The 18,432-nt window shown below is 36.3% G+C and overlaps 1 protein-coding gene across 2 annotated transcripts in view; it reads right to left on the bottom strand.

Annotated features, from left to right (window-relative positions):
- Window positions 1-18,432, bottom strand: part of LOC129729814 (mucin-5AC) — a 111,510-nt gene that overhangs the window by 17,882 nt on the left and 75,196 nt on the right. For both annotated transcript variants that reach the window (XM_055688645.1, XM_055688646.1), the window contains exon 2: window positions 14,142-15,179. In XM_055688645.1, the coding sequence (XP_055544620.1) occupies window positions 14,142-14,860 (719 nt within the window). In that variant the 5' untranslated portion in view covers window positions 14,861-15,179. The remainder of the gene's footprint in view (window positions 1-14,141; window positions 15,180-18,432) is intronic.

The raw sequence follows: 18,432 nt of genomic DNA, 5'->3' as shown, positions 1-18,432 counted from the left end.
GATTACAATAAAATTACATAGGGTCTTATAGGGCAACTAGACCTTTCATTTGCAATTGATTTCATTAAAATCGGTCCAGCCATCTCTGAAAAAATCGAGTGAGATTGGGAGAGCGTTACACACACACATGCAGAAAATGCTCAGCTCGTCGAACTGAGTCGAGTGGTATACGAAATTCGGCCCTTTTGAGCACTTTTATATCTTTAGCTTTTGCAGTGATTGCTATACCTTTCTAGGAAAAAGGCAAAAAGTGAAATGATAGAAATGACTTTTAATTTCAACTTCAATCCCGAGCAAGGCCGCAAACATTGAAATAGTACAGTATTAAATTTAAATAATGTTGAGGCCAAATATTTTGATCGTAGCTATAGTTTTAAACAGTCTGCGGGTTTCCTTTCTTTCTATAACTTTCAAACCACATGTTTAAACATTATGAAATTCATTGTTTAAGGGTTTGAAAGCCCATTTATTTGAATTCAACTATGTTCATAGCTTCTGAGATATAAGAGCGTTTTTCACATTCTGACGCAGCCCCAAAACTAAAAGTTTTATTACAATGAAATTCAATAGCAACCTAAGCGGCAAATAGACCCTTCATTTGACACCAAGATAGAACGAATCGGTCAGACCATCCATGAGATAAATGAGTGCGAAGGAAAGGTTCACATACACACGTACACACCCACACACAAACATATACACCTATACATGCATACATGCAGAAAATGCTCGATTTGTCGAACTGAGTCGATTAGTATATGACATTCGGCCATTTGGATCACTTTTCTACCTTTTGATTAGCCAGTGATCGTTAGGAGAAAGTCAATATGTTTACTTTCATTATGTGATTTCACATTTTTATGAACAACGGACACAGTTACAATCCGATTGCAATGAAATTCAATAGCAACCTATGGGGCAACTAGACCTTTCATTTGACACTAGTTTTGTAAAAATCGGTTCAGCCATCACTGAGAAAAATGAGTGAGTTTAAACAACCTAAGGATAATTTTTCTTCACATAACTTTTGAACCATATGTTCAATCATAACGAAATTCAAAAGTTAAGGGTTCTGGAGACAGCCCAATCATCTGAAACCAGTTTTATTGAAATCGGTTGTGTGGTTTCTGAGATATTGATGTTTCGTGATTTTTACATTTTGATACATAACCTCTGAACTAAAAATCCGATTACAATAAAATTCAATAGCAACCTATGGCGCAACTAGATCTTTCATTTGCAATTAATTTTATGAAAATCGGTCCAGCCATCTCTGAGAAAAGTGAGTGAGAAAAAAAAGTTGCACATACACACACACACACACACACACACATACATACACACATACATACATACATACAGAAAATGCTCAGTTCGTCGAAAGGGGTCGAGTGGTATATGACATTCGGCCATTGGGACCACTTTTATACCTTCGGTTTTTCCAGTGATTGCTATACCTTTCTAGGAGAAAGGCAAAACTAAATTATATCTGCTAACAAACGTGAACACGCCTCTAAAGGCTATAAAAAGGTTTAAAGGCTATGCTTTAAAAAAAAAACACAAATGACAAAAAAAGGTTTTTTAATTTAAAAAGAAACTGATCGCAAAATTAATTCTAAAAAGCCGAAAAAACACATCAACGAAAATGATCCTAAATTGCAATCAGCATGACGAAAAAACATTTTGTAATGCCAGAAAACTTTAAACAGAAAATGATCCCAAGTCGTGCAAAGAAAGACGAAAAAACGCTTCTGAAGGTAAAATAAAAGATCTCAAATGAACCTCTTTTAAAACCATACGCTTCTAACGATCATTAAAATAATTCTCGGCTTGAGCGAAAAATCGCTTTGAGCTTTACAAATGCGCTCCGGAATTCTAAAAAAGGTCGAAGTGGTATGATACAGCTTAGAATTCTGGAAAAAAAAGTGCTTTTAAAGGCAAGTGAAGGCCAAAATATTGAATGATTCTAAGTTGAGTTCAAAAAGATGGCAACCCGCTTCCAAAGGTCAGATGAAATCGACAATAAAAATGATCCAAAATTGAATTCAAGATGGTGTTATAAAACGCATATAATTCAGAAGTTTAGAATGACGACAAATCGCTTCTAAAGGCAATAAAAGACGAAAAATGTCCTGATATGAGCTAAAAATGCACCTTAAGGGGTAATATCTACAAAATGCTCAAAAAAACAAGGCTTTTTTCATAATTTTTTTACAGGTCATTTGAGATGTGAGGTATATAAATAATATATCATTGGATTGAGCAACTCTTGCAGTATAGAAAAAATATTTTAATTGCTATTTTTGTTACAAAATGGCGGCTGTGCAGCGATTCCCGTGAACCGCTTTTTTTTTAAAGTTGTTCCGCGGCGAGCAGTAGAAGTCGTGCCCAACTCCACCTATAACCAAAACAATAATTTTTTCATTATCTACATAAGTGTCGGTAGTGAAGTACACATGATTATATTTTTAGAATTTTTCTTCGCAAAATGGCAACGGTTTGAAAAAAAAAAAATTTTCGGCAAAAAAATCGACTTTTATTGTTTATAACTTTAGTTGTTGTTAATTAATAGCTAAAATCGTGTGTACTTCACTAGATAATCTCATGAAGAAGCTACAGTTAAAATTTCAAGTCAATCGGATGTAAACTTTTTCAATAATAAAGCCCCTAAGTCCCTAATATTTTTTTAATCTTCAGTCAGCTATCCCTGTGCCGTAAGTACTTTTGAGTATAACTCACAGTTAAAAAGTATAAAAAACTCAAACGAGGAACGTACATAACGAGAACAGCTGATCTACTAAACAAATGGAAATTGTGAGTAAACACGTGCTGTAGAGACTCTGTAACGGTCAAAACTTGATGCAGCGACCTCGAAATTAAAAATGCAGCGACCTCGAAATTAAAAATAAAAACGAGCATCGCCAAAATAAACGAAAATGTTATTTTGGAGCATAAAAGTTGTTCAGTAAAAATTGATTTAAACGAACTTTGAGTTTAGATCTGTACTTGGGCGATGTAGATTTTGATTCTTGGATAGTTTTAGCATGATTTAGGCCAATAAAAAAAATGAAGAAAAAATTTTTTTTGGTAGATATTACCCCTTAAGAGCACAACAAGTCAAATTGGGCGTCAGAACAGTCAATAAAAATATCCTCAAAACTAGTTCAGAAAGAAGAAAAAACACTTAAGTGATAATGATCCAAAATTGAATTCAGCATGACGAATAAACATTTTTTAAACCAGAAAAATCTATGCAGAAAATAAATTCAAATTGAGCTTGGAATGACAGCAAAACGATTCGAAAGGTAGAAAAAAAGATTCCAGATTTAGTTCAGAAAAACAAGAAAAAAACGCTTCTAAAGAACAAAAACGAAAATATTTGCAACTTGAGATCAGCGACAAATTGCGTCTAAAACCTTGAAAGAAACAAAACATAAAATGATTCCGGATTGGCCAAATTAAGCGTAAACGAAAAAACAAAATCTTAAGACCAGAAAAAAAACCTCAAAAGGAAATGATCCCAAAAAAAATTATTCAGAAAGACGAAACAATACTTATGAATCCGAACTTAGTTCAGACTAGTTGAGAAAAGATCGAAAGAGAAAGTGTTCTCAATTTGAGCGTGAAATGGTGGAAAATCGTTTCTTAAATGTAGAAAATTGAGCCCAAAATGGCCAAAAAAATGAATCCGTATTGAGCGCAGAATACCGGAAACAACTTCAAAAAGCTATAAGTTAAAAAGTTAAAGAAAGTTTTTAAATTGAGCCCAAAATGATGAAACTACGTTTTTTAGGTATGAGAAAGAAATAATCCCAAAGTTAGATAATGACGAAGAAACACATCGACGAAAATTAGTCTAAACAGAAAATGAACTCAAATTGAAATTAGAATGGCGGAAAAACGATTCCAGGTAGAAAAAAAGATCCCAGATTTCGCTCAGTATAGCAATCAAAAAGAAATATTTGCAAGCTGAGATCAGAATAACTAAAAATCCCATATAAAATCTAAAAAGAGGGGAAAAAATGATCCAAGCTTAAGCTCAGAATGCCGAAAAAAAACAACTAAAAACCTAAATTAATCCACCTAGCAGTGCAGAAACCTTTGTTATACTAACTATTACTACACATAAACTTTTTATGCCAGTAAACCATAAATCGTTTAAAATTTAATTTAAAAGATAGTTTTCCAGAGGATGAACCAAATACATTGAATCAAACCTCGACGTGGTTTTCACAAATATTGTGAATGTCACCACTGGAGTCTGGGTTATATTTTTTCGACTCCAAACCATTTTTTAAGCTGTCTAGGATAGAAACAATTTATGAATTTTTGACATAATCGAACGCCCAGAAACAATAAAGATAACAGTGATGCAGATTTCATTCTAGATCAGCAAATATGTTTGTCAGTTCATTGCAATACTATTGAAATAATTTCTCATAATCCAAGCTTAAATACCACAATAGCTTCGTTTTCAAAAATCACAAAATCTAGAAAAGAACCTAATGATTGTAGATTATGAATTAGCATCGAATATTTCCTACGAATTGCAGCAAAGTTCTACAAACTTGCTCTTAAGAAATTATAGATCATAATTATACAGGAACGCGTTGAATGCTTTGTCACCGTTTAAAAGTTACTTGAATCATGCGTGTGATTATTTCAAGAAATCAAAAAAAAATCTTGATAAAATCTGTGAGAATCAAATGCTGAAAGATTGCATTGAAATTCATTTAACTGCTGTTGAAAGTTGTCAGTTTAATTCTATTCCAAACGTATAATTTGAAAATGAAGGTTTTTCGCAAGACTTAAGGATTTTGGCTTTTCAAAATGGATTCGAGAACGTTACTCTTTTTTAAGGCCTAGGCTGTATGGTAAAATCCAAAACAATTTCAGAACTTCATAGAACTTACTGCGACAACGAGAAATGGGATAATATGGATACTCTGTTTGCACTGACTTTTAAATTAGAAAGCAACACACAAAAGTTCAAGTCGTGTACAATCATTGTACTTCCCGATTAGCACAAATTTTGCACTAAAATCGCACAATAAATGTGTGAAAAGGATAACGCAACAGTTGTACTGCGAATACATTGACACGAATGCAATTTGCAGGTTGCTCTTTCGCTTCTCTTTCGGTTTGGATTGCGACGCGCAAGGCGATATCTCGTTGCTTTGCGAAATGAGCGAGACACCCGAGCTGTACTTACTTGTTACCAGTGTTGTTAGTCTCACTCATACTGTCGGTTCGTGCTTGCTGCTATTCAGAGGAATGCATGAAGAAGAAAAAGTATCTCGAAAGCGTGTGTGCAAAAGACTTGAAAAGCGTAGCATACGTCTCGTCCTCAAGCAGAAAGGAGGAGGAAGGTTTTGCTTCTCGCTCGCTTTGCAATGCTGCTTGATACCAGTTGAAACTGTTTAGGTGTAGTAGTTTGGAGCTGCCAAATACACGCTAGAGCATTAATTGCGTTATGCCCAACACGCAATCATTGTACTGGTTCCGAATTACATCAACAATTGCGCTAAAAACGCACAATTTTGTACGGGTTTCGGTTAGTAAAGAGCTATTAAAAACAAAAGGTTCATTAATTTACACCAGTTAGAACGCACTACACAGAGTATGAAACACAGCCCAGATGTCTTTTACTCTTAGTTTCTTTTGAGAAATAAATAGCGGTTGGAAAAAGAGAGAGCGAGAGAAAAAGAGAGAAAGGGAGATAGAAAAAAAAGAAAGAGAGAGAAATGATCCAAAATGTAAAATATCTTATGTTTATACATTCTGATTGAAATATTCTAACATTCAAGCAACTGATGAAACAACTCGCTCAGTATTGATTTTTTTTTTGTTCATTTAGTTGAACTGAGTCAATTGGTATACAATACTTGGCCCTCAACAAATTCATTTGGTGTCTAAAGTTAAATAACCTATGTAAAAAATATTCTTTGGACAATATCTCGAAATCTAAGCCACTAATCAAAAATCCATTTGGTAGCATTCTGGGAGAGCACAGTAGCTTTCATTTGCATATCAAATCATCGAAATCGGATATTGCGTGCTATAAGAAAGGTGCGTTAGTATTTTGCGGCACATACATACAGACAACATACATACACACACACATACACACGAACAGACATTGCTCAGTTCGTCGAGCTGAGTCGAATGGTATATACAGTTCGGCCCTCTGGTCTTCGGATCTATTTTGCGTTTTTCGACCGAGCTTATAACCTTTGTTTAGTATAACAAAGGTAAAAGCTGTCTATGATTCTTATTTTGTTAAAAATGAATAGATATAAAAAGAGCAAGAGAGAGAAAGAGAGAGAGAGAGAAAGAGAAAGAGAGAGAGAGAGAGAGAGTAAGAGAGAAAGAGAGAGAAATTTCTTTCTGACTGAAAGTCTTCGAAAATATTTAAACAGTTCAATGTCAAAAACATTTTTTGTCCATTATCTTGAATCTTCAGTAACTAATAGAAATTCAAGCCAGTAGGATATTAGGGGAGCTCAGCAGCTTTCATTTGCGCCTAAGAACATCAAAATCGGATAACGCGTTTTGTAAATAATGTGTGTCATGATGTATCATTTTATACATACACACAAAATACATACACACATACCGGCACACATACACACGCATACAGGCATTGCTCAACTCACCGAGCTGAGTCGATTGGCATTTCAAACTTATTCCTCCACAGATCGATTTTGCGTGTAAACTTAAATACCCCATGTAAGAAAATACTCTTCAATCAATATCTTAGAATCTAGGCCATTAATCAAAAATCCACTCGGTAGCATTCTGGGGGACCACAGTAGCTTTCGTTTGCGTATAAAATTATCAAAATCGGATATTGCGTTCTATAAGAAAGGTGCGTTAGTATTTTGCGGCACATACATACAGACAGCATACATACACACACATACACACAAACAGACATTGCTCAGTTCGTCGAGCTGAGTCGAATGGTATATACGGTTCGGCCCTCCGGGCCTTGGATCTATTTTGCGTTTTTCGACCGATTTTATAACCTTTGTTTAGTATAACAAAGGTAATAGTATAACAAAGGTAAAAAGGTTAGGAATAAAAATGGTTCCATATTGAACTCTTTAAAAAGGACGAAAGAACCCTGCTGAATGCTAAAGACTACAAAAGGCCAAATTGAGCTCAAGATGACGAACCAACGAAAAAGTAAAAAAAAAAACAATACCAAATCTAGTGATGAAAACACATTTATTAAGACATGATCTCAAATAAAATTGAGCTTAAAATTATGAAACAAACGCTTCTAAAAGTAGAACAGATGATCCCAAATCCAGTTCAGAAGAGCAAAAATCGTTTCTAAATCTCAAAAAAATATCCTAAACTTACCTAACAAAATGAGCTCTGAAATAGTGAAAAATCGCTTCTAAGCATAAAATGATACCAAATTTAGCTCAGAATCGCGAGAAATCGCTTCTCAAGACCATAAAAAGACAATATAATTTTGATTTAAAACAACGATAAATAACATAAAAGCCCACAAATCTTCGAAGAAGTATTCAAATAAAGCTCCGAATAAAGCAAAAAGATCAAAAAGAGAAAATGTGAATAGAGCAGCTCATTTAGAAAAAATCGGCATTCTGATAATGATCCCAAATTGAGCTTAGAATGCCAAAAATACTCTTTTAAATAATAATAAAATAATAATCCCAGTTTTCAAAGATGGAAAAGATTTCAACTTGAACTCAGAATTGTTAAAAGTCACTTCTAAAATCTTAATAGGGACAAAAAATAAATTGATCCTGAACTGAAAAAAAATGTTTCTAAACTCTAACATTTACAGTAAAAAAATGTACAAATATTCCAATTTTTCACACGCACTGACGAAACTACCCATGCAACATCAATCATAGTAACCCATGAGTCAGTAGGAAAAATTGGCCCTGACGACTCTGTTGATATTGGTTTGGTTTTCACTTGCGAAAGTGAAGGAGTGAAATATTTTTGCTTTTGTTTTCACACATATATTGACAATTGCATATGTGAATTCGCGTAGGTGCGAACAGCCTTAAAAATCTCTTTTACTTGTGTCAGGGCCAGTCTATCAGTCGAACTCTGAGCGTGATGGCGAAAACAGTGAAGCCACTCCATTCAGAAGTGTGCGCGTCGAAAACGAACTTCGTGCGGCACTTTGTGGAAGCCAGGTACCCGTTGCGGCATCTTGACACTATTGAATAACAATCAGAGCATCGAAAGAATACCCGGTTTCAGACGGCCAACGACCCTGAGCGACATAAAGCTCTGAGGGATGCGGAAAACATAGATCGAAAAAGTGGCTACATCGCTGCGCGCGTTTGACCGGGACGTCGGTGCAAACAGCCAAATACATAGTGAAAAAGTACCTGGTGAACATGGACCTACATGTCAGGAAGCAGCAGTCCCGACCACTGGTTTCAGAGCTGCAGGCAATGACGCAGTGGCAGCGGATGAATAAGATGGTCAAGCCGACGAATCGCAATGTGGTGGTGGTGATGGACGACGAAACCTATCTCATCTTGAATGACAACGACTGGAAGGGCACTTCGTATTTCACTTTCCCCACGAATGAAGTGTGCTTCGAGGTGAAGTTCAATTCATACCCCAAATTCCACAAGAAGATGCGACTGACAATCAGCGAGAGGATGTCACTTCTAAAGGCCCGCTCTTCTTTCGCTCCGGACTGGTGTTGAACGGGACAATTTGTAGTATGAATTGCCTGCCGGAAGTTGCATAGTTCATCAAGGAATATCATTAGGGTGAAGACGGAGTGTTCGGCTGGATCTGGCGTCGACACACTACTCGAAGCGATCATAGAGGGAAATGTAGCTGCTGAATATCAATGTGGTACCCAAGCCGGCGAACCCGCGCAAAGTCCCATCTAGAAAATCTGGGCAAACCTGTAGCGTAAGATCTAGGTACTCCAACAATTTTGTTGCGAAAACTGAGTAATTGATGAATAAAACGAAGAAAGAAGGCAAAAACTGCGAATGTTACGGTTAACTGCCGGAAGGCCGATCGCCAAGGCGCAGAATTTTTTAGCAAGTGAGCTAATAACATTACCTTCCATGATTGATAAGTTTCTATCAAACTCAATTATCTGTCTTAGTTGTTCAACACCATCCGAGAAGTCCTTTGTTTAATGCAAATGTTCTAGGTGACCTGTTTGTCAGCTTAAGAGGTTCTCGTGCATTGCGACAAAGACGAACAAAGCAATATTGTTTTGCAGGTTGTTTGGCATTTGATATTCCTGAAAACGGGTTGGTATAATGGAGTCCCTGGGATCATCGCACCGTAAATGAGTGAGATACATACGTGATACGAGGTTACCGAAACACGGCTCTTAATCTTTACACCTGTATCGCGCCCTCGTAGAGCGGATTTGCAAGCGAGCCCCCAAGTAGCAACTAGATACTGTTGTGGTCCCCGTGGTTCTGTGGTTAGAGGTGTCGGTCAGCTAGCTCTCCAGCGCGGTTGTGATGTTGGGTTCGTTTCCCGGTCAGGTCGAGGATTTTTTCGAGCTGGAAATTTTCTCGACTCAGCGCTGGGGCACGGTACAACGATAACTTATCCTACAACATGCAAAATGGGCCATAAACAATACTGTCTTGTCTTAAGCCGAGAAATGGACAACCATACACTTTTTTGTTGACACGATCAGCAACTTTAATTGGCTCATGAACCGGGAGTTGTCTGCGTAATGACTGGAATAGCATATACTTGGTTGTTGATAAGTTCATCGACATAGAGATAGTTTCAAAACAGTCGTGTAGAAGTAGAAGGTCCTGGTCGATTTGGAATTGAATAGCAGTGCATTCTGTTCCTTGATAGTAAAGTGAAGTCTCGTCGGCGAAGACGCATAATTTTCCATGCAAGTTTAGTTTAGTTTAATGAATAGCGAAAAAAGAATTAGTTCTAAGTTACCGCCTTGGGGCACACCAGTCGAGCAGGCTAGCTTTTAAAGTCTTGATTTGATACAAACTAAAATCTATTAAATCATCCTTATCAATGATTTAGCTACTGTTCTGATTCCGCTTGCAGTTTTCAAATCTATGAACCCTGTTATTTTTCGGTTATTAAGCGCGTTGTGCATGCCCTTTACAATTTCACAAGATGCGGTTAGCGTACTTGAGCCATGCCTAAAGTTCTCATCGGGAGGTTGGCAATTTGGGTAACAATAAGCTTCTCGATGATCTTGTTGAGAATAGATAAACAGAAAATAGGACGGTAGTTGGTTGGATTCTCTATATTACCTGATTTATACATAGGAGCTAAGCGGGCAACTTTCATGCGACGCTCGCTCTGAGATAAAAGATAAACATAGTAATTCCTTTTGTAGGCGGTTTTTCATGTATCCAAATAGCTACTTTTTGAAAATATATATCAAGAGGTCTTTCAGGCGTTTATTGTCAGGATTAGGTCGTATCGATTACAGTGTATTTTCCCTAATTCAAGCTGATATTACAGTAGTTATCATCATCAACCCGAATCAATCCAAAATTCTCCGTGAAAATTTCTTTTATCTCAACTAACATGATGTGATTTTCTCTGCCAGGTGGCATCTATAGGTGTTCATAAAAGCATTGCCAAGACATGGCAATGTCACTGAGTTTCATGTTAAGCCGAGAAATGTTCAATGTGTCAAATGATGCCATATGGCTTCATTGGGTTGATTCAGGTTAAAACCGAATTAGAGAAAACTGTTGAACTATGTTATAAGCATTCGAAAATAGACAATTTTCATGATGCTCTCGATAGTTTCGGTATGTCAATTTGCGCCCCAAAATATCGCTCAAAATGACAAAAAGCTCAGAAAAGCTTCAATAAGAAAATTATTTCAAATACAAAAGTTAAAGTTGGAGAGGACCAAAAAATCATTCTGAGTTGAGCTTTCTTGAGACTTTAAGTTTTTAACTCTGAATGATGAAATATAGTTTCTTGGGGCCAGAAAAATTTGAAAGCACATTATCTCAGAAAAATGAAGAAAAAAAAGCGAATCGAAAATGAGTTCAAATTGAGGAAAAAACTTTTCCAAAAATTGAAAAAATGAATCAAAATGAGGAAGATGGTAGCAAAAAAAACACGTTTCCAAAGTTGAAAACAATATTCTCAATTGGGTCCTTAAGCTTTGCTGATTTTCATATATCATTTGAAAAAGCCACGTTTTCTAAGCAAAACGTAACTTTAAAAATATGTTTATCGTTATCCTTCGATTTTTAAATGAAGTATGAAAAACTGCTCGAAATGTATTAAATGACAGTTCACACATGTACGGTGTATGGGAGAACTGTAATTTAAGGCATTTCGAGTAGTTTTTTATTCTTCATTTAAAAATCGAAAGACAACGATAAACATTTTTTTAAAAACACGTTTTGCTTAGAAAATTGCACTTTTTCAGCTGATATATAAAAATGAGAAAACCGTGTAAAACTTCAGGACCCAATTGGATTGTTTAGCTATTCACCTATTTCTGATTTTTAGATGTCAGCTAAAAGAGTGTAATTTTCTGAGCATAGAGTGATTTTTTTTTAAATTTTATATCATTGTCCTTCGATTTTTAAATGAAGAATAAAAATCGCTTTTATTACAGTTGGTACATGGCCGAATTGTAGTGATTTCGAGCAGTTTTAATTTGTGATCTTAAAAACGAAAGATAACGACAGAAAATTTTTGAAAATCACGTTTTGCTCAGAAAATGTAGTTCTTTCAAATGATATAAAAATCTGATATAGCTAAATAACCCAATTTGATCTTAGAATAGTAAGAAAATAAAAAATAAATAAAATAATTCCGAACTGAGCAGCGAATGATGAAACAACACTTCTGAAGTTTAGAAACAGGCAAAAATAATAATGAAAAAAAAGTCGCCTTTGAAAGCCAGAAATGGCAAAAAAAGGAAATTATCCAAAAGAGAGCTCAGAATAACGAATAAAAGTTCCCTAATAAGAGCTTTGAACTGTGGGAAACGCGCCCTGGGCGTCGTACACAAGTTACGTAAAGCATTTTTTGGGGGGGAGTCATATCGAACGTTACTCATTGTTATATAGTGGGAGGGGGACTGAAATCTAGATTTTTGGCGTTACGTAATTTGTGTACGACGCCTTACAAGATCAAGATATCTCAGAATGACAAAAAAACCGCTTCTATAGGCTGCCGTGATATGACATTATGACGTACATCCATTTGATCAGTTGTTCGATATGGCCCAAATCAAACGGGTTACTTGTCACTTTTGTATTGAAATGGTGCATATGTCATTTTGTTTTCTTGATTTTATGCAAAGTATGAATAAGTAACAACTGAAAGTAAGATACCAGAAGATCGCTCTTCGAATAACGAACAATGTGGTATAAAAACCCCATATTCGAAAAAATGGCATTACCGTCACTTTGTTATTTCACGGCAGTATAGCACAAAAAAAGTCGAATTAAAAATTGATTCAAAATGGTGTAAAAACGCATTGAACCTCAAAAGAGGTCGAATAGGAAAATATTTTCAAATTGGATTGAAACAGGTAAAAAACGACACTTTCTAGCGGTTAGAAGCTAGAAAAAGCTAACAAAGAGAATAATTCCAAGTCAAACCAAAATGGTGAAAACGAATCTGAATGCTCAAAAAGGCCAAAGTTCAGCACCGAATAGCGAAACAAGACTTATAATGGCCGAAATTCAGAAATGAAATCAGAATTGCTCCAAATTAAGTTTAAAATGAAGTAAAAATGCATCTAAAGGAAAACAATTATTATTTCGATTCGAGTTCAGCATAGCGGAAGAGCTCTTTCTTATGATAAATTTTTATATGTTAATGTAAGTGCGGGGGATAGGCGGGGGATACCCGTAAAACACCATGCAAGTCTCAAAATACAGGTAAAAATCCGTGACGAAATCCGGAAAAAAACCTTTACTTGTAAAAAATATTCAATAATTTTGCATCATTACTTTCGAAAAAATTAAAATGTAAAATTATTTTCTCCTGCAGATCAAGAATAAATAAAATTGGGTAATACTCGGGAATTTGATTTTATGAATCGACACACAGCAGCGAGTTTAGAGTGTTTTGTAAAGATTTAGTAATGTTTGCTACAATTGTATTTTTTACTTTGAAAACGAAACAGTTTAATAGAATAACAAAATATTCATTTCCGGTTTTTAGCTTTCATTTGTTTTGCAAAATCTGTTTTTTTTTTTTCATAGTATCTCAAAAATTGATACCACAATATATCTAACTAATGGTAGCAGTGGTCATAGGATCCTACAGAAAAAAAAATCTCAAAAATTGGACTTGAATTTGGGACTTTTTGGGGACACTTTTACTTAACGAATTATTAGGGCGTGTTCCGGAATTGATTTATTACTGTTTTCCCCAAGACGAATCTTGCACTATAAGAAATATGCTCTAGCCCAGATTGCTAATTCCGTATGACTAAATAAGACAGCAATTTTCCATTAATCACAGAACAAATCAAAATTAGCCTTCTGTTCTGGATCGCTCCCAGCAAACCATCGAAACGCTGCTTTCCCGTACACACTTTCTCAGCAAGTAAAAATTGGCACAACGTACCGTACTGAACCGATTTCCCAGTGTGCCACACGAGTGTGCCAGCGCGCACTGCACTACTCTCTTAACCTAGCCACGCGTGACGTCGAGCAAATAAATATCTCACTTGAATTTTATGCTAAATTTTGCACTGAAATCAACAAATTAAATACCGCAGAATCATTTTACACCACACCAGCCCACGCGAGCGAGTGTTGCTTGGCCCCGCGCTAATTACTACTGTGCTGCTGCTGAGGCTGTGTGGTTGCATGAATTTCTCCATTTATCCTACCCTCTCGGCGAATTGCCGAACAGCGCCAATCTGTGCCACTAATTGATTTCTATTTCATCAACATTTCCATCAAACCTGTGCGCACACCGTAGAGAATAGCCGAAGGAAATGAAAAGCCCGCCACCTCGGGGCTCAACCCTATCCGGTCGGAAAGCGCAAGGTGAAGAAACAATTAGAATAATTTGCATTTTCCGGTAATTTTTTGATTGCCCGGTTCAATTCAGGAATAATTTTGAAATAATGTTCGTTTGAAAAATCAGTTCAGAATATCGTTTAAACGGGATTACAATGAACTTACCGGCTTAGATCGAACCGAAAGTTTTCTGCCTCGCCATCGTTCGAGTCTTTCGAATCGGTGACCACTTGAAGGCCCTCGTCCGATACAAGGTGGGCCTGCGGCAAACTCACAACCGTGGCCACAGGTTCCTCTGCTAGGCTGCTCGTGACTGTCGTAGTTTCGGCCACCGTTGCTTCTGGTTCGGCACTGCTGGCAACCGATTTCCCGGCTTGTGTGTCACTCGCGGCTGTGGAGACGACAGCAAGTGACAAATCTGTTGCATCTTCGGCTAAAATTTCCGAACGAGCAAACGACCGGCCATCGATGTCATCCACCGACGCTGGTAATCTTTGCCCTTTGGTTGGGGCCACGACCGTTGTCGGAGCATCCGATCGGGTAGAACCCACTCCTGGGCTCAAGGTTTCAGATTCTGGTGAGCTGACTTCTGGACTGACGGTGACTACGGGCGATGGATCAGCTTGACGGCTCTCACTAGCGTTTACTTGTTCCGAGATGTCGCTGATAAGTATCGCCGCCGTGGTTGTCTCTTCAGCATTCGCGATTGTTGTTGTCTCGACGTTAACGAGTTGTCTCTTGACAATTACACCGGCGTTAACCGTAACAAGTGTCAAATTGAACGTCATCAACGCCACGGCAGTAATCATAATGACCCCGGAACTGGGCCATATCTGAAATGTATTTCGCCCCTCTAGGGAGCGACACCTTTGCCGCCGTTCCATGTTTGAATGCTGCTTGACGTAGCGGCGATAATGATGGTGATGATTATGATGATGATGATGGGCTTGACGGCCGATTTCTAGATAAAGAAAGATGCTACTACTTTTCTGGGCGTTGGCTTCGCGCTACGTTGTGGAAAGATGTTTGATGTTTGAAGATGATTATTGGTACTTTCGGTCATCGCTTCGCGTACTGCCTCATTACATCTTTGTTTCGGGCGAAAGTGAAGACACTGGGTCACTCGGGGCTCAGAGTGCCTTTTGTGTTATCTTCTCCGGTCAATTGTGCTGTCCGCCGTCATTACTCGACGGGGTTCAAAAGCTGTGAATAGGGAAGAGAAATTAACGTTAGTCGTTAGTTACTCTACGCTTGATGAGCTTATTTATATTGAAATAAGATAAATCTGGGCTGGCTGGCTGGCCAATGGCGGTTGATTTTTACCGAGCTCGAAACGAAACTTGTATCGGTTACCATTATTCAAAGTTGATCTCGATGGGAAGCAGTAGAATCGAAGCTTATAATTATTGTTCGTGTTTGTTGAGGTTTTTATGTTGGTTTGTTGACTATCACTCACATAACCCGTTATTATTACTTTCCCTATAGGTTAGCGTTATTTTTTTTATCATGTAATATCATTCATTATTAATATATCTCGCTTTAAATCGTACAAGAACCCATGAATAAGTTATAAAGTTGTCGCTGTGATTTTCAATATGTTTATTCTAAATCACCATGATTGCATATCGATTTCCTTCATATTTCATCATTACCTAGGCATATAATTACCCATAGTTATGTCATAGTTTCTATTCAAAATGACCTAGAAATGTGCATAATTTTATATTACAATTTTATCTTCAATCAGTGATTTACACTATACGTTCTACACAGGTGCAGCATAATCATCAACCAAGTTCACTCAAATATACGATGGTCATATTGTTGTTAATACGGAAGGCGACACTATATCTCGGAATTCAGAAAAATTCAATCTATTTTTTTTTTTAAGGGGGGATTTGTTAGTAGCTTAAGTATTTATGATAAATATTAGTAAATAATGAGTATGTGTGTCCAATCACAAATGGTGACTTCTCAACACTGTTAGAAATTTGTAATTTTAATTGTTAGGATTTGTTTGCTTTCGCAATTAGGACTTATCATTCGTAGGGATTTAAACCTACTTGTCAGAAAAGGGGAAGTAAACTTACAACTAACTTAATTGCTAACTTATTGGCTATAAAGAGAGCTTATCGTAGCAATTGAGGATTGCAACGATTTTTGTCGAAAATTGTTAATAATTTTATTTGACATAGCTTCTAATGGTTCAACACCAGTAAGTCTATGTAATTCGAGTGTACCAAACCAAGGAGGACGCATCAAAATCATTTTCAGAATTTTATTCTGAATCCTTTGGAGCGTTTTCTCCCTTGTTGAACAGCAACTTGACCAGATCGGTACAGCATAAAGCATTGCTGGTCTAAAAATTTGTTTGTAAATCAAAAGTTTGTTCTTTAAACAAAGTTTAGAATTTCTGTTAATGAGAGGATATAAACATCTCGTATATTTGATGCACTTGGCTTGTATACTCTCAATGTGCTCTTTGAAAATAAGTTTTTTATCATAAATTAGTCCCAAGTACTTAACCTTGTCGGACCAACTTAAAATAACCCCATTCATCTTGACAACGTGATTATTGTTTGGCTTGAGGAAAGAAGCCCTAGGCTTATGCGGAAAAATTATCATTTGAGTTTTAGAAGCATTGGGAGAGATTTTCCACTTTTGCAAGTAGGAAGAAAAAATATCTAAACTTTTCTGTAATCGACTGCATATGACACGAAGGCTTTTTCCTTTTACGGAAATGCTTGTGTCATCGCAGAACAATGACTTTGTGCATCCTGGAGGCAAATCAGGAAGATCTGAAGTGAATATGTTGTACAGGACTGGACCCAAGACTGAACCTTGAGGTACACCTGCTCTGACAGGATATCTATCAGATTTTGAATTCTGATAGACAACCTGCAGAGTTCGATCAGTAAGATAATTTTTTAAAATTTTGATTAGGAAAATTGGAAAATTAAAAGTTTGCAATTTCGCAATCAAACCTTTATGCCAAACACTGTCGAATGCTTTTTCTATGTCTAATAGAGCAGCTACAGTGGAATAACCTTCAGATTTGTTAGCTCGTATCATATTAGTAACTCTGAGCAATTGATGAGTTGTGGAATGCCCATGGCGAAATCCAAACTGTTCATTTGCAAAAATTGAATTTTCGTTGATGTGTGACATCATTCTGTTAAGAATAATTCTCTCAAACAGTTTACTTATTGAAGAAAGCAAACTGATTGGTCGATAACTTGAAACTTCAGCTGGGTTCTTATCCGGTTTTAAAATGGGAGTAATTTTTGCATTTTTCCATAATTTGGGAAAATATGCAATTTTGAAGCAGCAATTGAAAATTTTCACTAAAAATTCCATTGTGCTCTCAGGGAGATGTTTGATTAGTATATTAAAGATTCCATCGTCACCAGGTGCTTTCATAATTTTGAAATTTTTAATAATTTATTTAATCTCATTCAAGATAGTTTCAATTATTTCTGCAGGTAAAAAATTCTGGGAAGAAATTAAATCAAATTGACGTGTGACTTCATTTTCAATTGGACTCACAAAATTCAAATTTGAGTTATGAACACTCTCAAACTGCTGAGCAAGTCTTTGAGCCTTTTGTTCATTGGATACAAGAAAACGTTCACCATCTTTTAAAACTGGAATAGGCTTTGAAGGTTTCTTAAGAATCTTCGACAGCTTCCAAAATGGTTTTGAATATGGTTTCAATTTTTCAACTTTAGTCTCAAAATTTTGATTTCTCAGAAGAGTAAATCTATGTTTAATCTCTTTCTGTAAATCTTTATAAATAGTTTTAAAAACAGGGTCACGAGAACGTTGATATTGACGTCTGCGGACATTTTTCAAACGAATTAGAAGTTGAAGATTTTCGTCAATTATTGATGAATCAAATTTCACTTGAGCCTTTGGAACAGAATAATTCCTGGCATCAACAATTGCACATTTTAATGCTTCCAAAGCGGAATCAATATTCACTTCGTTTTGCAAATCAAGCTCATTATTGGAATTTCTCTCAATATGAGTTTTGTATCTTTCCCAATTAGCCTTGTTATAATTAAAAACAGACCTCATAGGGTTTAAAACTGATTCATTTGATAAAGAAAAAGTTATTGGAAGATGGTCAGAATCAAAGTCAGCATGTGTGATCAAATCACTACATACATGACTTTGATCTGTTAGCACCAAATCAATTGTTGAAGGGTTTCTTACAGAAGAAAAGCATGTAGGACTATTCGGAGACAAAATAGAATAGTATCCTGAAGAACAATCATTGAATAAAATTTTGCCATTGGAATTACTTTGAGAATTATTCCATGAACGATGTTTAGCGTTAAAATCGCCGATTATGAAAAATTTCGAACGATTTCTGGTGAGGTTTTGTAAATCACCTCTAAAATAATTTTGAGCTCGCGTGTGCATTGAAATGGTAAATATTCTGCGGCAATAAATA

The sequence above is a fragment of the Wyeomyia smithii genome, chromosome 3 (genome assembly GCF_029784165.1).
Source record: "Wyeomyia smithii strain HCP4-BCI-WySm-NY-G18 chromosome 3, ASM2978416v1, whole genome shotgun sequence".
Classification (NCBI taxonomy): domain Eukaryota; kingdom Metazoa; phylum Arthropoda; class Insecta; order Diptera; family Culicidae; genus Wyeomyia; species Wyeomyia smithii.
Note: the sequence above shows the minus strand (reverse complement) of the source record. Positions and strands in the feature narration are given on the sequence as shown.